Genomic DNA, 23,547 nt, shown 5'->3' with positions numbered 1-23,547 from the left:
TAAATGGTACAAAAGTTAAACTGTTATATTTAATTTAAAATGAAGGAAGTAAATGAGAATTGGATTTATTAGACCAATTTTTGTACATTTTTATGAGTTTAGATTTGAAATTGATCCACAATCCACTCAATAGACAGATTAGGCCAAACTTGATTAAACCTTGATTAAAAAATTTACTTTCAACATTTTTTAAAAGATATCTAAAGTACTTGATTTGTATAAACAAATTTAAAACAAAAGTTTGTGATACTTTTAAAAATACGAGAATATGTTGGTTCAAATAATGTAATCTACATTTCTCTCATTGTTTGATGTTTTGATGTATTATTATTTAATTTTGATGTACTATAGAACCATCTTAATATTGGGAATATAGCACTTGCGTCATGTTTGGTAGTCAAGAATAATGTGAATTTCTATCATACAAATATTCGGATACATTGATTCCATACATTTAGCATTAGGTATAACCAAAGGCATATTATTGCTCATATATATCAAATTAGCAAATAAAAAAAAAAATAAAAAAAAAAGGGTGACAGAATTGGATATTATTAATGGCATCAATAAATATTACTGCGTATTAATTTGTAATTTTGTGTAGATGCCTCATATCAATGCTTTTAGTAATGCAGTGCAACTTTAAACCTTAAAAATGTGTACTGTGTTTCTTTATTTTCATTACTCATATCAAGCTGGCTTAGACATTGATTTTATTGATAAAAAAAAAAAATGTAATTTTATCATGCACTTTTAAATTTAGTGCCCAGTCAAAGAATGTATAAGGATTTTATGACTAGTATTGATTTGCAAACAACTTAAAAAGGTTGCAGATAAAATTAGATAAAAACAAGTTTAAATAAGTTTATTTAAAGTAAAGATTTATCAAACTTCATAATTTATTTCTAAATAATACTTTGTATGTTATAAAATAAATTTAGACAAAATAAGACGAATAAAACAAGTGTAAACGCTTATACGCGGCCATTATTAAAATTAAAAAAGGCACGAATTTCGGTGCAAGTAAACTAGGTTATTCGGTGGTGGATCCGCCATTCAAAATGATCACAGCTAAGCCATGGTCTCCATTATTATATATCTTCCTATCTCTTTGTTTTTTTAGTTTTACCTCTTACCAACCAAACCCTAAACAACAAATCTTTTTATTTTCCAAACCAAATAAATTTCACAATAAAATAAAAAATAAAAATTAGCCGCTGCCTGCATCTCCTAGTATGGCCCCACACGCTAACTCTCTTCTTTATTTTTATTTTTTTTTGTAAATTTTATTATTATTAATATTTTTTATGTTTATTAATTTTATTTTCTTGAAAGACGAGGAACTCACTAACTTAACATTCAATCAACACACAGACATCCAATGTATTTTCTCCCAATCACAGCTCACCAACTCTTTTAATTTCCTTAATTTTCTTCCTAATTTTTGTAATTATATATTATGTTTATAAAAATTATTTGAATAATAAAATACTAATAATGGGAAATAGTCTACCAGTACAAAAATTAAATGTCTATGTCAGGCCAGCAGCCCAATAAATATTAGCTTTAAATTGATATAAAAATAATTAAAACTAACTAGTAGTAGTCCAGTAAAACATTATTTTATATCACGTCAACAAATACCCAACAAAGTAACACCATATATCAACACCAAGATTCATTTCTAAACTTTCAAAAATTGTGCTTTCTTTCTTCTCTCTCTTTACACCACCCCAACATAGATGGCTCCTTCTCCATCTCCACACATCGTCCTCTTATTGATTTCCCTCTTCATTTTCTCTTTCGTACATTCGTCGATCGCTGATGGCAGCGTCGACGGCTACTACAACCCGATGGACTCGTCGAATGGTCCCGAAAATGTAACGGTTGATCCCAGTGTTCAGTTTGAGAATGATCACCTTCGTAAAGCCTACATTGCTCTTCAAGCGTGGAAAAACGCTATGTTATCGGACCCCTCTAATTTCACGGGAAATTGGGAGGGTCCTGATGTTTGTTCGTATAATGGTGTCTTTTGTGCAATGCTACCTAATACGAGTTCTGACTCGTATTATGGTAATACTTATGATAACACCCCAACCCGGGTTGTTGCCAGCGTGGACCTTAACCACGCTGACATAGCCGGATACCTCCCCGACGAGCTCGGATTATTATCCGATCTCGCGGTGTTCCACATTAACTCTAACCGGTTTTGTGGGACCGTCCCAAAATCATTTTGCTCAATGTCACTACTATTCGAGCTAGATATAAGTAACAACCGGTTCGTTGGTAAATTCCCTCCAGCCCTCCTAAATTTACCCTCATTGAAGTATTTAGACATCCGGTTCAACGACTTCGAGGGGCCGATCCCACCCGCCATCTTCGACAAGCCACTCGACGCCCTCTTCATCAATAACAACCGGTTCAAGTACGGGATCCCGAAAAACATGGGTAATTCCCCGGTTTCGGTTTTGGTCATGGCTAACAATGAGCTAGGAGGGTGCATTCCCTCTAGCATTGGTGACATGGGGTACACCTTAAATGAGATTATAATGTCCAATGATAATCTCTCGGGATGTTTACCCGAAGAAATCGGTAACCTCAAACACGTAACGGTATTCGATGTGAGCTACAACAATTTATCTGGGTCATTGCCACTAACCATTAATGGAATGGCTAGCGTGGAACAATTAGATGTGGGTTACAATCAATTTACTGGTGTTATCCCAGAAGCTATTTGCTTGCTTCCAAACCTCCAAAACTTTACATACTCCCACAATTACTTTACTGGCGATGCACCCTCGTGTTCCGCCTTGGCCGGGACCGGTAAGGTTATCGATGGATCTCAAAATTGTATCATTGGTGAGGCGAATCAAAGGTCCGCTGAGGAGTGTGCCTCACCGCTGGCTACACCCGTTGATTGTTACTCATTTGGTTGTATTAAGAAGCCTGTGTATACGCCTTCGCCATCATATACTCCTACCTATTCACCACCACCTTACACTCCTAGTTACTCACCATCGCCGTCTTACACTCCAACTTACTCACCATCGCCGTCATACACACCACCTCCAACTTCTTTCGGTGGAGCATCGTCAGGGTCATACTCACCGTCTCCGTCGTACACACCATCACCAGGGTACAACACACCGTCTACTCCAAGCTATAATACTCCTTCCCCATCATACCAACCACCAACCTACACTCCTTCACCAGATTACTACTACTCCTCACCTCCACCACCGTCAACACCGTCTTACAACACTCCGAATTATCCACCTTCATCATTACCCCCACCACCACCCGCCTCAGGGTACACTCCTTCCCCTGCATACTCAACACCCCCTCCAGTAGGATACAATAGTCCATCGTATTCACCATCGCCATCAAACACACCCCCATTAACCCCATCATATTCACCATCGCCGTCTTACACACCACCATCAACAACCCCTTCATATAGTCCACCAACAGATACCCCTACATATTCACCATCACCATCATATAGTCCACCATCAACAACCCCTACATATTCACCATCGCCGTCTTACAGTCCCCCATCCACAACCCCTTCATATAGTCCACCAACAGATACCCCTACATATTCACCATCGCCGTCTTACAGTCCACCATCAACAACCCCTACATATTCACCATCGCCGTCATACGGTCCACCAACAGATACCCCTACATATTCACCAACGCCGTCATACAGTCCACCAACATATTCCCCAACACCATCATACACCCCATCAACACCGGAACACCACCATAAACAATCTCCACCACCAAAAGGAAAATGTCCATCAGAACAATCACCCCCGCCATCACACGGCGAAACACGAATGCCACCAGTTTACGGTGTTTCATACGGTTCACCACCACCTCCAATCTTCCCAGGCTACTAATTAACTACACCCCATTATCTTCATATCATATTTTGTAATATGTTATAATATGTTCATTAATTATTTCTTGGGGGTTGATCATACATTCATCTCATCTCATCACATTTTGTCATAACAAATCCTTCCAATGATGTCAGGAAGTTCAAAAAAAAAAAAAAAACTTGACAGATTCTTTAAATTATACGTTTTTTTTTTTTTTTTTTTTTTTTTTTTTTTTATTAATAATATGTACTTTGATAGATTCATTAATTTTACTTTTGTGCTTCTTTGTGTTACATACGTATACATACAGTAAATTATACCAAGTAATTACACAGCAAATATACATAATATAAGTTGATCTGATTCTTCAATATTCGTTGACAGCTATAAATTTTTTTTGTACAATAGTTTTCATTATTAGTTTATTTTAATTTAATTTGTTGTTGATATGAATTAATAATGTTAGAATTATTACTATTGATGATATCTGTCAACTCCCTTATATTATTGCTTTCAATGTTGGCTCGTGCTACAAAATTTATGTTGTCTGCCCCATTCAATTGTTTTATTTTTGCATCGAGTAAAAGCACTTTAATGTCCTTCAAGTACGGATTATGCCCCCCCTCTTCAAATTTGCAAGTTTGCAACGTTCATATTCTGAATTTTTAAGCTAGACTAGACAAAGTACTATGGTGAATACTCTATAAGAGGCTTATATATATCGAGTGTATTCTTGGGTGTATCATATAATAAGCATCGCTAATATTGTGCCGGTCTTGATTGAGTACTTACTACTTACCTCCTTTAGCTTCGTCTCTATATGTCCTTTCTGTTTGACTTTTCTTTCCTTTTTGAAAAAAAAAAAAAAAATAGGAAAAACAAATTGAGATGTGTGAACCATTATTGTGAAGGTAAATAAGCTCCAATAATGGAATATATGATATATCATATGATTAATGATTTGGTGCTCACATGAGAATAAATCCAAGTTAAAAATAGGAATATAAAGATCATCATTGTTTTAAAATCTATAATTAAACGATGTTATAACAGATTACTACAAGATATGATGAACTCGCCTTTTTTTTAAGAGAGACGAGGTGACAAATTAGTGTAAGTCAATCTCACCTAAAACTCCATCGATCCCTAAAATATTTTATTATCTCATCGACCATTTAGCAATATGAACTTATTACTCGATCCTACTACTATGTCCGTAACTATTTTGAGAGCAAACAAGGTTTATTCTTTCCCATGTTCTTCTGAACTTTTCTATATTTTCCCAAGTCTTACAAAACTTTCACACTTTATAAGAATTATAAGAAAAATAAGGATGAAGAAAGCATATATCTGTACTCCATCCGTCTCATATTATAGTACCTGTTTTCCTATTATTGAGAACCAAAATGTTTTCTTATTTCTATTTTTGAATAGTATGTAAAGATCATTATACCCTTATTTTTTTAACTTTAGTTATTGTACTTCCTAAATTACCCTTGAATTTTTCACTTGTTTTGTACTTTTTTCCACTATTTCTAACTTTTTTCAATAATTGTACTTTTTATCTTTTTTATGTATGTCATGTACTTTCCCCTCTCTAACTTTTGTCTATAATTGTACTTTTCACTTTTTTTTTTATTTTTTTTTATTTTTTTTATGTATTTCATCCACTTTCTCCTTTCATTTCTTAAATACCGTGAAAAAACACAAATAATTGAAATGGAGAGAGTAGTATAATTTTTTTTAGGTATCTATGTGTAATTCACTTTGGATACCTTACAGGCCTAACTCTTATAAAAAATTTCCATTAAAACAAGTATGTGACACACACTGACTCCCAAAAAAGGAAAACCAAAATTTTTTGAGAAGTCCCCAAAAATCAGAAAAAAAATTTCAATTTTCAACAAGATTGGAAAAATATTCGAGAAACTATATTTTTAATTAATAATTTCAGGTGATCTAAATTGATTTGTCTTTTCCTCAAAAAAAAAAAAAAAAAAATGATTTGTCTGCCAACTGCCATTGTCTCCAAATGGTCTTACACAAAAATAGAATTTAACTAGAAAAAAAAAGATGGAAAAAAGTATGAATTCATGTAATTTTCTTGAATTAATTAAATGGATTAACTAGGACAAAAACATAATAATGCCACAAATTATTAATCTAACTACTTCAAATCTTGAAGTTTTCTGCCTTCTAGATATAAATTATTTGCCGGCACTAACCAAGACTTTGACAAATTCGAGTATAAACTACATAAATAAATACAATGCTTAAGAATTAATATAAGAGAGAACTTGGTGACCTCGATATATAACGTACACCTAATTGATTATAATCTTATACTTCGTAAGTAGTTGATGATGAAATCCAGGATATTCTTCAATAAGATCATAATCATCATGGTCATATTATGTTACCTAATGAAGAAATAGCCAATAATTAATTAAAGCCAGCCGGAAAATACATTATAGTCATGGTGAACAACTAAATATTTTTACGTGATTGCAAGTAACACATTGATAGTCACTTTACATAAAAAGTCTAAACTATCAAATTCATAAATATATATGGTTTATAATAAATTATAATTCGTACGTATTTGTATTTTAGCAATAGGAAGGATTAGAGAAACTTCATGAAAATGAATAAATATGATCATAACATGTGGCCGTCTTTAAATTGCACGTAATATGATTAATAGTAACAATTATTGTTCATATACTGTCTTCTTTGTTATCAGCTGCATGTGTTCAGACCTTCCTGCTATAAATGTTTCATTATTTTTTTGGTGCAATGCTATAAATGTTGAAGCTGTAATTGTTACTGCTCTAACACGAGATCTAATAATATCTCCTTTTCTTCGGATATGAGTAAAAGTACAGTGAAAATTTACATCTGAATTTTTGTTGAAGCTGTAATTTTTACTGCTATAATTTCAATCACGAGATCTAATTACTTTTTTTCTTCAGATATAAATATAAGTACAGTCAGAATTAACATCTGAATTTTTGTTTACTGTTTTTCCAGTTAAGAGGATCAACTGAATTTTGTGCTAAAGTTTTATCGGACTTGCTTGAGGATTAAAGAGGTGTGTTAGTTGCCCAACTATTAGGAAATTAGTTGGACTCACTTCCGTATCTTCCCAATGTGGGCAATCTGGTTATACTGGTTATGACAGGTTGACTAGTATTGTAAAGTTTCCTGTATAAAATTCAAGAAATGGAAACAAATGGTCAATTTGGCGGTTAACATTATCCTCATCTGATGAATGCAGAAAATCTGCCTGCAGTCACGGAATTTTAAGCATGAATCTGATAAGGTTGGAGAAATGGCATAAATTAACAAAGATATTAACAATTATCATAAATCCAGCAACAAATGGCTACAATTCTCAAACATGTCTGCTGATTCATACAATCTGGATTTGATTCTAGGCATAATAACACAACCCCAGCTGCATAATGTGGCAGAATTTTCAGGTCTGTCATACAATCTCAATCATCAATCAGAATCCTAAATCCAACTATCACCTAATAGAAGTCAAACAATGTTAATTGATACAAAAATTAACCAGGTCCCACTTTTGGAATGTCATAGTGGTCACTCAGATTTGCCAGGTACTGGTTAAATCTTTGAACCCGATCGCGGTGTGATTCGTTAGCACTCTTGAGTAGTCGTCTTACTTCAAGTTGCTTCCACTGCTCAAGGTATCGTCTCTCAGCTGGTGTGAGCCGTTCACCATAGTTAGCAGACACTTCGTTCCCACCGTCCACATTTTTCTCAGTATTTATCTCCACAAGATCTGTCAAAATTACCATTTGTTTCCAGCTTCAGCCCATTTATGCAAACACAGCGATAACAGTGATGCTAATCCAGTCAAAAGAACACAATAGTAGACCACAGACATCAAGCACACATCAGATAACAGGTAGATATGTACTGCATTCCTAATATAATTACCAAATTAGGAAACATGTTAAGGGTTTATAGAATCAAAGTTCTAAGCAGAAAATTTTAAGTTAAAAGTCTCGATTGACATTTTCGGTCAAAAAGGAACTCGCACTAGCTGCACAACTTTTATCAGCAACACAGTTATTAAAGTAAAACATGATCATCAAAGCTACAATTCAATCTTGAAAAGGGCTTTCTGAGGCTAGCATTAGCGTAGTCTCCATAGACAAAAAATGTGAATACAAACACTTGTCAATCCTTATCCTATTGTACCGGATATTCTTAATGCTTCTTTATGAGGACATCACCTACCTCACCTCCACAGTAACACACAACAAAACAAAACAGGACTAAGGAATCCATTCAATTTAACTTTTACACTAACGGTGTGTTTGGATTAAAGGAAATGGAGGGAAAGGAAGGGAAGGGAAATGGAGAGATGAGGTATCTTTCATTTGGATAACATATGAGGAAGGAAGGGAATTGGAGGGGAGAGAAATGGAGGGATTAAATTGTAGGAAATTGATCCCTCCAACAATGGAGAGATTTGGAAGGAAAAACTCACCATTCTTCCCTCCCCTCCCTTTCTCTCCCCTCCTCTTCTCCTCCCTCCCCTTCTTTTCCTTCGCCTTTCTTTATCCAAACATAATGTAAAGATAACTTTTTATGCAACAACAAAATTGAGAAAATTAAGACCCAACCCCTGATAGATCACTTCTTTGGCTGACCAAGAGCAAAACTGTTAGAAAATCTAGAGACTATACCAATACACCTAGCCAAAGCAAAGCTTCTTATACACGTGCCGACCGAATTTAGAGACAAATATTAACATTTGAAACTCTAGTTCTGAATTTTAATCCTTGCCAGAATAGAAATATCAGCCACAGGTTCATATGACTGGAAAACACTCCAAGAGAAATTCTCGCTAAAATCAGTAAAGACTAAGGGCTAATCCATATGGTACTGATACATAGTATAAGGCAAAAAGGAACAAGACCAGAGTGACAATAGAGAACTTGAGAAATGTTTTCAGTTCTTTGACCTAGCTATGGTGTCATGTCTAGAGTTTAGTATATCTGAATAACACGAACAAAATAAACAGTTTTGGAACAATCATAGTTGAGCTAAATTTGGGAACATATAATGATAAACCCAAAGGAATGAAATAATAATTGAATTACAAGCAAACTTAACAACTTGTTCCAAGAAACCAATCAATGCAGTGGACTTTGGGAAGACAGAGAAATACAGGCCGTAATATAACTGGTCATCAAGGTAAGTAGGTAACTGATATCCCATATTCCCATTTGGTAGGCAACCAATGCAGAGTAGGTTTCCAAGGAATCCAGGAAAAATGAAGCAATGGATGCACCAATTTGTAAGCATTCATAGAAAGAAAACATGTTTGACATTGAGTTGCAGGCTTGCAACATATTGGTAGATAGGTATAACATACATGAGTTGGCAACGTCATGACAGCATTGAAACAGCATTAGACAAGGAGGTTTGGTGATCAAAAGTATACACCAATGCGAGGTATGGTGTAATTAGATCCTAGATCTGCAATTCCTCTTTCTTCAAGCTTCACTTCAATCCTAGTAAGATAAGAATGCCTTAGAAGTGAAATAACAATATATACTTGACAATCATAAATATATATATTAGCATCATGGTTCATAGAAGAGTTCAAACATATCAATGCACAGTATAAAGCACATCATACCAAAATTCTCAAAAGTAGAAGTTACAAAAATGTAATTGTTTCAAAAAAGGTGAAAGGTTGCGTTACATGTTAAAATTTCCCTCTCCTTTTTAATCTGAGGAAGCAAAAATGAAAGGAAAATATCCATCAAAGAAAAAGATACCAAGTAAGTGAAATATAAGGGGACTAGGAAAACACAAATATACCAGTGGCAGTTTTTTCAGTTATAAACCGTTCAATGTTCTTTCTCTGTTTCTTTTTCTTCGTAATTCCACCTGCTTTCACGTCAAGTGCTTTTCCCTTCAACCTCAACTTTCCAGCAATAACATTTTCATATTCCGACATCCTACATATTCCATTAGTAGAAATTAAATCTCAACATTGATTAAAAAAGAAGAAGAAAAAAAAAGATAAAAGTATGTCTTAAGTTCTCCACAATAATCAGATATCATTTATCAAACATCTCACATACATCACAATCCCCCTCTCCTGAAAATCCTGAATCAAAAGATCCCTAAGCAAAATCAATATGGTAAATCACTTTCTTGGGATATGGGAATATGGTCTCCTTTTAAAGTAGATCTTACAGATGTGATCTAAGTGAAAATTGTTCAAGTCATACTTTGTGCTGATCACAATAAGCTATTCACATTACTGTCCTCTACATACACTTAACATCCCATTCTTCTACAAATCTATAACTAATACTAAAATAGCAACAGCTAATGTCATCTTTTTAAAAAGTTGTACACGCGGCACTACCTCATGAAAAGATTTCCCGCTCAAATGCTAAGCCCATCTAACCTTTTTCAATTCAAATATGGTATATGGTAACGCTCTTTTAGCTAAAAAAAAACTGAGTATTACCCTTATTTTCGTTGGAAATTTGAATGGACTGAGTCTAAATGTGGACTACATGCACTCCCCTAATAAATACCCTTCATATTCTTAATAATTTCATTGGCTTTAAGTTAACTGTTAATTTTGAAAATACATTACTCCTTCCTCTCTATTAAACTCATACTCTCCTATGGTTGATTCTCATTTAATTAATCCTTTTCTTTTACCTTAAAAGATTTTAGATTAATCTTCTCTTAATTATCTATGAATTTATGAGGGGTTTTTTTTTTTTTTTTATGAGTGGTTTTTTTTTTTTTTTTTTTTTTTTTTTTTTTTATTTTTATTTGAACGAGTAGTTGTGTGGTCCTCTCAATATATGTTAAAGATACTATAATTCATTGTTAAAACCGTGCATCGCAGTCCTAGTTAGATACTATTATACACGAGCGCATGATGGAACACACAATTAGAACTAAAAGAACATACCCTAAATTTATGTTTTTATCAAATGCTAAAATGATGTTCTTTTATCATGATCCCATGTTTCACTATTTGGTTTTTTTTTTCCAAGCTCTTGAGTAAGCATTGCCTTTCTTGTTTCTCACACAATTTATTTCCGAAATACTTTTTGTTTAATGTAAATCAAAATATGCATGAAATTCGAAAATACCATCCACATAGGCTTACTATAGCCAAACCAAATTTTGTTTGTGTCAACTACATCATAATATCACAAAAAAAGCAGAACTAAAAAGTTGAAACCACTAAAATATTAAATCTGTTAACCTAATAAGTTGGCTTTAAACTTAAAACACTGCATAGCTATGACTGTTAACCTAATTAGCAGTTTTTTACTAACATGATCAGTTTGTCCAACAAATGATATGAAATTTGTATTCCCAAGCCAAAGGATGATCCTCAGGGAATTACATCTGAACCTAGTGAAAATTCATTTACTTTTTAATTTTATATTTGGTGAATCAGTTTGAGGCTCATTAGCTACAAAGCATGCCCAAGGAGTCTAAATGCTAAAACCTTTAGTGTCAACAAAATTTTGGCAAAAACTTCATTGGCAGTGTAAAGTTATTGTTTGTCTATCCCACAACTAACTTATTTGTAGCAATCACGCCTTTTCTTATTTCGCCATATCAATACCTCGGAATCAAAATGAGGCAGGACACCAGATGAGATATGAGAGATGTCTTATATGATGCAAAAGAAGGTCTGGACCTCTGGATTCTTGTAAGGACTAGCTTAGATCCACAAGTTAAAACTATATTAGAACTCCGTCACTATATTTCAATCAAATGATCAATTCACTCTTTATTAATTTTCTCCTCCCTTGAACTCACAATAGTATTTCTTGAGCTCCAAAATCAGCAAGTAACGACGCCATCTTCACAATCAAATCATACAATCATTCAAAAACCCTACCACTACATTTTCTCAGGAAGAATTATTTAATCGTTGATTTGCTACCCCTTCAATCTCACTATAGTCTTTCAAAATTGGAAATCCTAGCTATTCTTAGCATGAAAATTCCAAATTCAGTAATCAACAACATCGATTCCACAATCATATTATTCACCATTCATGAACGAACTCAAAGTTTCTCTCTCTAACGCCTACATTGGTACACAAAAACCAATAGCCTCCAAACTCAAACAATCTACAAGAAGCCAATTCATCCTAATAATTTCATTGAAATAATTTTAAAAAATCAATTAAGAGCCAAACCCTAGGAATGCAATTAAAGCCAAAATACCAAAATTCACAACAGATCATCAAACAAACTCATGATTAATGGTGTTTTATACAAATTTTTTGCTAATTATTCAAATATCGAAAGAAATTGCGCGAAAAAGAAGGAAGGAGAGATTCAAAGGCTTCAATATTCAAGCTGCAATTGAAATTAAAGCTTAAGTAAACACTATAATGATGAAATTGCACGTACCTTAAGAAGAAAATTGCAGAAGAACGCAATGATAATCGCAGATGATGTTTGAAAATCGATGGAGAAGTTGAACAAAGTTAAGAGAGACAGAGAGAAGGACTAAGAGATGATGTTGAGAAGGAAAGAAATAGAGAGAAATCAAGAGAGCTCTTGTAGTCTTGTGAAGTACCCAGTAGTTTCCAGAGTTGTCCAAAACGGCATAAACAATAGTTTCCAGAAATATCAATTCCATATTTAGGTACTAGGTTTTATTTATTATTTTTTTTTTAGGTATTACTCCCCCGTTTTTAAATACTTGCTCAAAGTAATAAATATAGAGATAGTGGGGTAGGTGGAAGAATAAAAAATTGTAAAAAAAAAATTAGTTGATAAAATCGGAGGAGAGAATATAAAATTACTAAAATACGAATTATGTTGGATCCACTAGTTGAGAAAAATGAATTAAATATTGTAAAAGCTTTCCAAATAAGGAAATGGAGCAAGTATTCAAAAACGGCCGAAAATAAAAAGTGAAGCAAATATTTAAAAACGGAGGGAGTAGTATTTACATTGTGGTTCATACGATTATATGATCAAGTATTAAAATATACGGAGTGAGAAACTCACCTTGTAATTTTGAGGTAATGAGTTTGAATCCCATAAACAACAAAAATGCTTGGGAGTTGAGGGATTCTCTTATCTTCTCCCTCTACTCTCAAGCGTTAACCTGTGGAGTTGGATTGACTTACCTGTGAGAGGTCCTTCATCTTACCATTAAAGAAAAAAAAATTAAAAAAAAAACATGAATTGAAATATTATACTTCGTATACGGAGTACCAAGCAAGATTCAAACTAGTTGAAAAGTTAGCATTTCACAGCCGTGAAATTGAATCAAATTCAAAATTCCACTAGAGAACTCTTTTGAATGGGGTTTTTTTTCCTTCACGGTTTCCCAATACCGTGTACTCGTATAACAACTTAAGCTCAAATCTTAATAGATTTGCATTCCAATGCTCTTATATATTCTTGAAACTGTGTACTCTATAACAATTTAAGCTCAAATCTTAATAGATTTTGCATTTCGATTCTCTAATTTTGAAAAAACCGTGTACTCGTATAAAAATTTAAGCTCAAATCTTTAATAGATTTACATTCCGATTCTCTTCTTTTGGAAACCTATTTTGAGGAACAAAGTTACAACATATTACAAGTTTGGAAATTTTGATAGGCTACCTTGTGTTGTTCACCATATGAAGTCATTTACTTAAATCATCTTTACTTATAAAGACCATATAAATAGAAAATATTGATATAATTAATGTTCGTTTGGCTGACATGTAAATTTCTCAAAAATTATAAAGTCAATTTTCTTGTACGTATAGAAGCTATCTAATCCCAACTTTCCAAGTCTATAAAAATAAAGTCGACAATAGATATTAGGGGCCTTTTTTTTTTTTTTTTTTTTTTTTTTTTTAGGAAAAAACAGTCAGGATTATAGAATTATAAATCAAACTCCGTCAAAGTCCATAGGCTTTGTGGAAACGACCCAAAACAAATTAGGGACATTAATGACATGGGATGGAAATTCTCATTCCCATTTAACCTACATACCAAATACAAGTTTCAAACTCTCTTGAATTCACACTTCCTCTATTCCAAGTAGATTTGATTGAAGTATAAATGCATGGAATGTTTGTTTTTATAGGAAGTAGATTTATGTACTCTTGTTTGGTTGGCAAATCGCAATTTCATAGGAGCTGGGAACTTTCTTGGTAGTTTCAAATTTCACAAAGTGGAGGAATTAATTACCTGCTAAACATACATTCCTCAGCTGAAAATAAAATCCAGATTGTTCAAATATGATACAAAGACCATTGCTACAGTTCATACTTTGTAGCTCGGTTTCTGTTAACAGTCAGCATCTCTTGATGAAAATCGGCATGCTGGTTGTTTACTGTCAAAACGGACTTATGCATCAGAAATGGCAACCGAAGTTTGCAGGACCAGTGATTCGCACTTATAAGCCGAAAGAATCAACCCAAGTTGCAGTACAAGACTTCTTGGCAGTTGTGTATTAGATAAGAATATAAATAAATAACATAATTCATTAACGTCTTTGGAAAACAAACAATGATCCTCTAGAACCTTTCCCCAATCTGACTTTCTTATCTACATAAGTAATCTGCAGCTTGACCTCACTCTGTCCACCATACTGAAATTCAAGTCCTCCTACCTTCAATTCAGGGGCCTCGAATATAACCTGAATCCAACTCTCATCCAAAGCTATCAGCTTACCTGTACAAATAAGAATTTTGGCAATTAGACATGAAAATCTATAGGATTAAGCTATAGAACAAGATTCAAGATGAAATTTTGAGACATTGATGCCTCATATCAAATTGCATAGATGGTTGGGAATCTTGGAATTTGGACTGGAAACTAACTACTATCTACAGAATATTACAGTAGCTTATAAACACATGATCAAGTATTGATTGCTTAATCAAGACTTACCTTTCAAAGATACCTCACCATCAAGGAAACCAAAAGCAGAAAAGGATACTTTGTTCCTCACAATATCAGGAGCTTCAACAACTTGAATCATTTCGTTTGTCTTAAACACAAGACGTCCTATTGCACTCCGGTAGCCACCACCAGGTGAAGTTGGATTTGAACAATAAACCACATCCCACTCTGCAGCATTAAAATATACATGTTACTTATTTGAATTTTCATGCCAATTATCCAAATTCCAACAATCAGTCAATCGCATGTTCATCATGTTTGGATAGAGGGCATTTGGAGAAAGGAGAGTAGTTAAAGAACAGGAGGAAGACTGAGGCAAACAGCATCGCATGTTCACATGATTGACCATTCTTCTAGAAGCATTCTTCTGCCCTTTCTTATTAAACAAATACATCTCAATTTAGATAGATTAGGAAGGAAAAAACTGTTATCTAGATGAAAAGAATAGTTTCTAGATGAAATTTCTCTAGTACGAAAAGATTAGTTTCTAGATTACAAATACCTCCCTCTTCTTCCTTTCCCAAATCTTTAGTATAATCTAGATGAAAAGAATAGTTTCTAGATGAAATTTCTCTAGTACGAAAAGATTAGTTTCTAGATTACAAATACCTCCCTCTTCTTCCTTTCCCAAATCTTTAGTATAATCTAGATGAAAAGAATAGTTTCTAGATGAAATTTCTCTAGTACGAAAAGATTAGTTTCTAGATTACAAATACCTCCCTCTTCTTCCTTTCCCAAATCTTTAGTATAATCTAGATGAAAAGAATAGTTTCTAGATGAAATTTCTCTAGTACGAAAAGATTAGTTTCTAGATTACAAATACCTCCCTCTTCTTCCTTTCCCAAATCTTTAGTATAATCTAGATGAAAAGAATAGTTTCTAGATGAAATTTCTCTAGTACGAAAAGATTAGTTTCTAGATTACAAATACCTCCCTCTTCTTCCTTTCCCAAATCTTTAGTATAATCTAGATGAAAAGAATAGTTTTCTCTCCTCTCCCTTTCCCTTCTCTTCTTTTTAAAATTCCTATACAAACACACAGTAAAATGCAACTGAAATTATCCATCAACCATTTATAAGTATGCTGAACAAGAGACGTGTTAGAGTCTGTTATGCCACAAGAACAGAATGTGATTGCACTTCAAAAGTGAACTGAACTACATACCTTTATTTTTTGACGAGAACTATTCTATATACGTAGGAAATAAATTGACTAGTAAAAGGTACATGGGCAAGCTGTCTTCAATCTGACACTTCTATTAATGTACATATTAGCACAATTACTTTGAATCTCCAAATCAAGCAAGAAGCGACACTTGAAAGCCCCAAAAGCAAGCTACATAAATTACCCTATCCCACAGCAGTACCACACTACCCTGAGATTGGGAGGATATCTTCTGCTTCTGCATGCTATTTTATGCAAAAAAATAGCTTAATGTGTGAAAGGATAGTTGACCCTATCCCACAGCAGTACCACACTATGCTGAGGTTAGGATGATATTTTCTGCTTCTGCATGCTATTTTATGCTAAAAACAGTTTTAACGCGTGAAAGGATAGTTGCTGCTATGCTGAACATTTGTTTTGAGTGAGTTTGTTAAAAACATTCAAAATCTGTCTCTCAAGCTCAAACATTCTCTAGTTATAAGGCTACAAAGTAACAACTGACAAGCATCATTCTACCACTTTTTCCCAAAAGCGCAGATTAACTTGTCATTGTACATCTTTTCAGCAATTAGACTGGAACATCAATAGCAGATACAAAAAAAAGTACTTGATTATCATAGGATGCTGAAAAACACCAAATAAAAATCTAAAATGTCTCTGTGTTGAGAAAGACAATACTATCACAACTCTTAAATGTATTTACCTCCAAAAATGAGAGGACATTTTACTGGAGCATCAACACAATATTTCTGTAGTTCTTCAGCAATTTCACCAACTTCCTTTTGCTCTTCTTTTGTTAATAAAACACCTCGATCTGTTTCCGTGACCTGTAGGGAAACACACTAAAAATTACTACCACCAAACTACGCAAACTTGCAATATTGACCTCATACAAGGTACGGAGTACATCATACAGCCTCAAGTTTTCAGTCTACTTCATATATAGAGGAGATTATTAGATACTTTCTGAAGAAGGAAGATCACACGCCACATTTTACTCCCCATTCCTTACCATATCCTCCTTCTCTCCTCCCTTGCATCTACATTCTTCCTTTCCAATATTTCTAGTACGGAACCAAACAAGAGAAATGAAGTTTGAAAATGGATACTTTTTATTGAAAAATTATTTAGCCCAAATTATTTTCCTTCAAACCACAGCCAGCAAATATACTGTTGGGAAATGTACTTTCAGTTTGTAAAAACCAACTTCTTTTCTGTTTTGCTTGTATTATTAATTTGCTTTTGAAGTGTTAGCCTTAAATCAAAATAACAGGGGTTAATTTGCTAGGTATATTGTGGGTAGACCCAAATTGTCCTTATAGGAACTCACTACAATTCATTACGTCTTGTAGTAGTTCGTCTCAACTAACATTGTGTCTGATCAGTAAGCAAAATTACAAGAAGTACAATAACTGAGTAGAGTGAGCACTGTTTTCTCATTGTCTCTTACTCCTCTTTCTTCCTCCACAGTCCACACTTATACCGTGTGCAATCTCACATTCTCACCATGAATTCAACCACCCGATTACATAAACACACAATAGCACTTCATACCAAAAAGGAAAAATCTAGGTAAAATGGGGAACAGAAACATATTCAAACCTTAGAGAGGATGTCCGAGACGAGATCACCGGCATTATTAGGCGCCAATTTGGCTTTGATCTTTTCACCTCAAATAAATAAGATTCAGAAAAGATATATTCAGAAAAGAGCCTACAAGTTCAAATAAGGGCTACCAACTTCACCTTACAACAAAAAAATAAATTCAGGCATGTCATATAAGTTCAGAAATAATCTTAGAAAAGGGACATATATGTGACAATTATCTTTAATTTTCTGTAATTTCAGCTTACTAATCAAAACCATCATTTTAATCTCTTTAGAATCATCTGTATTATGCTGGTTCGCTGCAAAATGTCACCAGAATCACGAATTTCATATTCAATGTAACGCTCGTCAAATAGCACAATTACAAGAACTACAATAACTTGATCACATTAAAATACAAGTTTTAGATGTTTATCAAGATGGCAAATTTGTAAATATATAGTAAAAAAAATAAAAGCATTTGTACCATGAACAATGCACATTTTTTGTAAAACAGCTAATGGTGTCAGCGTTTCTACCATAAACACTGTAAAATTTTGGCCATTTATTTACAAGTTTGCAATTTGATAAACAGATTAACTGGGCGCCCTCATTTTTCACATTTATTTATAACTTAATAACAAATAATCACAACAAACAAGATCAAATAAAAAAAAAAAAAAAAAAAAGGGAAGAACAGAGAAGTAAAAAATTCAAACCTTGGAGAGAATAGAGGAGACGAAATCGCCGGGAGAATTTGAAACCACCGGAGCCGGCGAAGATACGGCGGCGGAAACTGTGAGAGGGCGGTTAGGTAGGCGGAATTGACGGCGAGGAAGAGAGAGTTTGGAGTGGAAGGGGGTGCGGTTGGAGGAGAGAGAAAATTGAGGTTCCAAAGTTGAGAAGAGTGTTGACGAGGAAGCTGAAGCTGAAGCTGTAGCAGAAGCAGCCATGGCGGAAAAGAAGTGAGTAGCAATGGTGATTGTGCTTGGTTATCGTTATGGAGAAGAGAGAAATTTTGGTGGATTGGGTGATTTTGGAGATGCCACGTCGGCTGGGAAATCTGTTGTGGACCCACTGTTGCCACGTGGATCTTAGTTAAGTTATCAAGACTAGAGACTAGAGGTGGGCACCGTGCCAGGCCGGGCCACTGCGGGCCATGCGTGACTTGTGTAGGGTCGTGCCATGCCATGCCTGCAACTTCGCGGGCCGTGTCGTGTCGGGCCACCATTCATGCATTGAAAATAAATATCAATTAATAAAAATGTGCCATCATATTTTTGCCTTGGATCTAATATAGAAGCAAAAGTATAAATCATAGGAATAGTAGTGTAATATTTACGCCATTTTTCTTCCATTGATGGAAGATATCCATCATAATCGTGTTGTAATCGGTGTTCATCAAATAGTTGTGCAAGTAAACATGCATTGTTAAGAAAAGAATGAGCACAATGATTATAAACAGAAGAAAAACAATGTGCCATACTATATAATAATTGTAAAAACTGCATATATTTTTCACAATTAGACCAATCATCATCTAGTAAAGCAAATTGTGGAAATTTTTTATTATAAGAAAATGTTAATGGAGCCTTGTACTCAATTGCCCTACTCAACATTTCGTAGGTGGAGTTCCACCTAGTTGCACAATCCGTTGATATTTTAATAGCCTTTATCCTTTGTTTCCTGCAAAAAGTTTTTCATTCCTGAAATCTCATGTTAGAGCTGTTAATAGACATAATAGCATTTCTAATTTTGTGATAAAATGGACTAATTGCTTGTGTTCCATCCTTCACACATAAGTTAAGAACATGACAAATGCATCTAATATGAAGTGCATCTCCATCTAATATGAAGTCGGTCAATTGTGCTTTAACTAAATTTGTACAAAATGTCATAGAAGTTGCATTATCAAGAGTCATAGACATGATTTTGGACCTAAGATTATATGCATCAATAGAAAATACTACCTCTGTTTCGTATTATCTGTAACAACCTTAGTGCGCAATCCCCAAGACAACATTTCTTAAGCAATGATTAGTAAAATGAGGGGCATGTGATTGGACGAGAGAGAAACTAAACACCACCAGCACCCACCTTGTAACCACCGATCACCACCACTTAGATCTGAAACCCCACCACAACCACCCAAAACCCACCCAACCAACTCACATCAGCAACACCCCACCCTTTAACCACCCTCTCACGGTCTCACTACCACCAAGATCTGAAACCCACATCACTACCCCTAAAATCGAAACCCCACCTCATCACCACCAACAAATCGAAACCCCACGTCACCAACCACCACCAACGAACCGAAACCCCACGTCACCGGTCACCAGCCACCACCAACTAACCAAATCCCTAACTCACCACCACCAACGAATTGAAACCCCACCTCACCACCACTTAGATCTGAAACCCACCTTGCCACCACAAAGATCGGAAATGTACAACCATGAATACCTTACCCTTATTGGTTACAAAAAAATCATCGAACCTTACCTAAATTGCGAGTTGAAAACTTTGAAAAGGGAAAAGGAGGCGGCGACGAACTAACAAGGTGGAAGTGGCGGAGACTATGATGAGAACGGGCGGCAAATCGATCGAGTGGTGGCGGTGTGGTGGTGGTGAGAGAAGAGGGAGAAGAGAGAGAATAATGTTGCTGCTGCTACCGGTGGTGGTTGAGATGGAGGATAGAGAAAAGTTAGTGATGTTGGTGGTGGATGTGGTTGTGAAGTAGAAAGAATGTGGGTAGGGGTTTTAATTAGGGATAAATTAATTTAGGTTAATAAGTTAATATGTGGTTTATTGAAGTTAAGTACAATTAAGTAAGGGTATGGTGGTAATTTTACAAAAAAAATTACTAAAAGAGGAAACTTTTAGTTTGTTGCAGATAATGTGTATCATCTGTTTTTGGAAAATGTTGCAAATAATACGAAACAGAGGTAGTATTAAGCATAAATTAACATTAATTACACCAATTTGCGCGTGATTTTTTCATGAATTCCCAACTTAATTTCATTTTAGGAAGTAGATTTAATGCTTATATATAGCCTTAAAGGTTACATATATCATTACCCTCATTTTTTATTTTTTATTTTTTAGATTATTCGCCTTAGTCATTTTAATTAATGTTACTCCCTTTGTGTTTTTTTTTTTTTTTTTTTTTTTTTTTTTTTTTTTTTTAAAGTGTTACAAAGGGCATATAGTTTGCAATTTAATTGACTTAAATATATAAGACGTAAGTGGAGTATTAAATATTTGTAAAACAAAGATAACGAGGTTAATAGTTTATTGAATAGTAATGAATATAAGAGAAAATATTGTAAAACAAAAATAGTGGGTTTGGGTCGGGACCATGAGATGGGGGAGATATAATATTAAATTATAACTTTTTGACAAAAAAAAAGTGTAAGGCTGTAATACCCCGCATTTTTATACGTATTTTAATTTAAATAAGTATTTCTTAAAGTATTTAAATAATTCGAAATGAATTATTTATGGTTTTATTAATTTAAAAAGAATTATTATAATTAAAATTTTATTTTTAGTTATTTAATAATCTTGAAAATATTTTATCTTATGATTTGGAAATATTGGGGCATATTATTTTATAAAAAGATAATTTTTAAAGTCAATCGTATTTAAGGAAAGTCAAAATACTAGTTTAACTAGGAAATGGACCATTAAGGGTAGTAAAGAATTTTAAGTAAGAAGGATATTGAGATGGGGTATAAACACCCATCATATGCCTAAGGTGGAGTGCACCCAAAGGTAAACTCTCTCTCTCCTCTTATTTTACTTTCCCCTTAATTTTTCTCCTTCCCCTTATTTTCTTTTAATGTTTTTCAATCACCACCCACACACACCACCACACACCGGCCGGACACCACCACCGGCGCACGCCAGCAACAGCGGCCACCAGGCGGGCGCACGATAGCCGCCCAGCCATGGTGGTTCGTACGCACCTTTCAAAAAAATTATTATTTTAATTTTTGATTTTTAATTCAATCTAGCCTAAATCTAATTATTGTTCTTGGGTTTTTGTGATGATTTTAAAATGTTTGATGATAAGTATTATATATATAAATTTTCAGATTTGGTTTTAAATTAAAAAGCCCCAAATTGAAAACCCTAGGTTTCTAAATTAATGTTTATTGATGGAATTCAATTGTGGTTGATTAAAACTGTTGAAATAAGTATTTTAAAACACAATTACAGCATTTTTACAAGTTTTGATAATGCTGGAATTTTTATATATAACCTATAATTATGATTCTTGGAAGGATTTTTAATTTCCCATTAATTAGGAATAAAAGTAAGGGTTTTAAATAAAATTTCAGCTTGTTTTAGAGGGTTTATGAATGATTTAAAGAGTGTATATATTGCTGGAAATTTGTGTGGAAGAGGTATTAATACTTCTTTGTAATTTTGGTTTGTAGGAGACTTTCAAGTGAGTGATTTTATTTAGTCGTGGCAATTTTGAGGTCATATTCAAGGTACGTTCGCGTACTTGGTAAGTACTTGAATATGTAGAAGCATGCTAGGCTTTGTTTAGTTAATTCCAAGTAGTATCATGGTAGGTGATGATTGGAATTTGTTGATTGGATTGATGTTGGTGAATGATTTGTGATGTGTGAATTATTTATGGTGAATTGGTGATTGGAATGAATTATGTTGGTATGTTGATTGTGAACCACACTTTTATTATTGGCATGATAGAGAGCATGTTTAATTAAACTAAATGTTTAATTTGGTTTGGAATATGAAAAGGGAATTTTATTTTAAACTAAATGTTTATTGATGCTATAAGCATAAGGAAGGAGCTATTTAAGTGTCTTAGTACACAGGAATATATTATATTGCGGTGCTTAAGTGCACTTAAGGTGTTTCTAACACCAAGGGATAGGATTTGCGGCGCATTATGTGTTTAAGATGTCTTTGACACTGAGGTAGATTAAAAAGGGTTCAACTATTAAATTTATGTGGTCACTAATTGTTCAAGAATTAAATTAGTATGTTTGATTGCTTGAATGAATTATAGTGTTTGATTGTGTTATAATTTAAGAGTCATCACCAAGTATAATAACATGTAAACAACGTAAAGTGAAAGAGATTACACACCAAAAATCTTGGAACGTATATACCTTGAGTATGAACATATGGGGGAGTTATGGGGTTTTATATTTAACCATGACTTCTACTGGGAGTACAGGACGCTGTATTTTCCTTTTTACTTATCTTATGCGCAGGACGTCCAGTCACTTCATGTGACATTTGCCTACCCGGTTAGCTCCCGGTGTATGTAGTTTACCTGGCAGGGATTTGGTTGGAAACCCGTTCGATGTGTAATCAAAATTAAATGAACATTGGTATTTGTCTAGTTAGGTGTTGAATGTTTTGTATGCTTGTAAACAGGTGCTACACGGTAAGTTGTGTGATGATAGGATGGAAGCATGTTAGTGTTTTTTTATTACGCTTATGTACTCAGCATTGCTGATTGTGTGTTTGTATGTTTGTTTGGCCTTGTCTTTACCTTGGCCCTACGACGACCCATTTCTAATGGCGAGTATGGGGACAAGTAGAGAGAAGCTTTATAGGTGGTGAAACATATTCATGATGGGCATGAGTGAAGAGCAAATCATACTTAGTTCTCATTGGAATATGATGTGTTTTATTTGTTTTGAATATTATTTATTTTATTCTGATCATGAGACTAACGCTAAGTTTTTTTTAGTATTGTTTGGTTTTAAGGGCCTACAATGGTTCCAAGTTGTAGGTTGACTTTGTTTGACTTTTACTTTCGTTTGGTTTGATTTTTACTTTCGTTTGGTCTGACTTTTTAAGTTGACTTCTTTTAAAGATAGTCTTCCGCTGTGTGAGTCTTTGATATTTGCCTTAGCCATTTTCACGGTGGTGGTAATGTCTTAGATTTTCCTACTTCGTAT

At 34.1% G+C, this 23,547-nt stretch overlaps 3 protein-coding genes across 3 annotated transcripts; 1 reads left to right on the top strand and 2 right to left on the bottom strand.

Moving 5' to 3' along the window:
- The first annotated feature begins 1,591 nt into the window (after positions 1 to 1,591).
- Positions 1,592 to 3,968, top strand: LOC110710283 (leucine-rich repeat extensin-like protein 4). Its single transcript, XM_021888555.1, has one exon. It carries the CDS (start codon positions 1,743 to 1,745, stop codon positions 3,903 to 3,905), a length of 2,163 nt encoding a protein of 720 aa, XP_021744247.1. The 5' UTR covers positions 1,592 to 1,742; the 3' UTR covers positions 3,906 to 3,968.
- Positions 3,969 to 7,224: 3,256 nt separating this feature from the next.
- On the bottom strand, positions 7,225 to 12,599 carry LOC110710299 (protein FAM32A-like). Its single transcript, XM_021888581.1, has 3 exons — positions 12,338 to 12,599; positions 9,750 to 9,889; positions 7,225 to 7,692 (listed from the first exon to the last, which is right to left on the bottom strand). The coding sequence occupies exons 2-3, from the start codon at positions 9,886 to 9,888 to the stop codon at positions 7,457 to 7,459; spliced, it is 375 nt and encodes a 124-aa protein (XP_021744273.1). The 5' UTR covers position 9,889; positions 12,338 to 12,599; the 3' UTR covers positions 7,225 to 7,456.
- A 1,463-nt stretch (positions 12,600 to 14,062) lies between these two features.
- Positions 14,063 to 18,606, bottom strand: LOC110710316 (probable plastid-lipid-associated protein 8, chloroplastic). Its single transcript, XM_021888599.1, has 5 exons — positions 18,313 to 18,606; positions 17,609 to 17,668; positions 16,710 to 16,833; positions 14,831 to 15,010; positions 14,063 to 14,611 (listed from the first exon to the last, which is right to left on the bottom strand). Exons 1-5 carry the CDS (start codon positions 18,544 to 18,546, stop codon positions 14,424 to 14,426), a joined length of 786 nt encoding a protein of 261 aa, XP_021744291.1. The 5' UTR covers positions 18,547 to 18,606; the 3' UTR covers positions 14,063 to 14,423.
- Positions 18,607 to 23,547: the final 4,941 nt, after the last annotated feature.

This window comes from Chenopodium quinoa, unplaced genomic scaffold (assembly GCF_001683475.1).
Source record: "Chenopodium quinoa cultivar QQ74 unplaced genomic scaffold, ASM168347v1, whole genome shotgun sequence".
NCBI classification, from domain to species: domain Eukaryota; kingdom Viridiplantae; phylum Streptophyta; class Magnoliopsida; order Caryophyllales; family Amaranthaceae; genus Chenopodium; species Chenopodium quinoa.
Note: the sequence above shows the minus strand (reverse complement) of the source record. Positions and strands in the feature narration are given on the sequence as shown.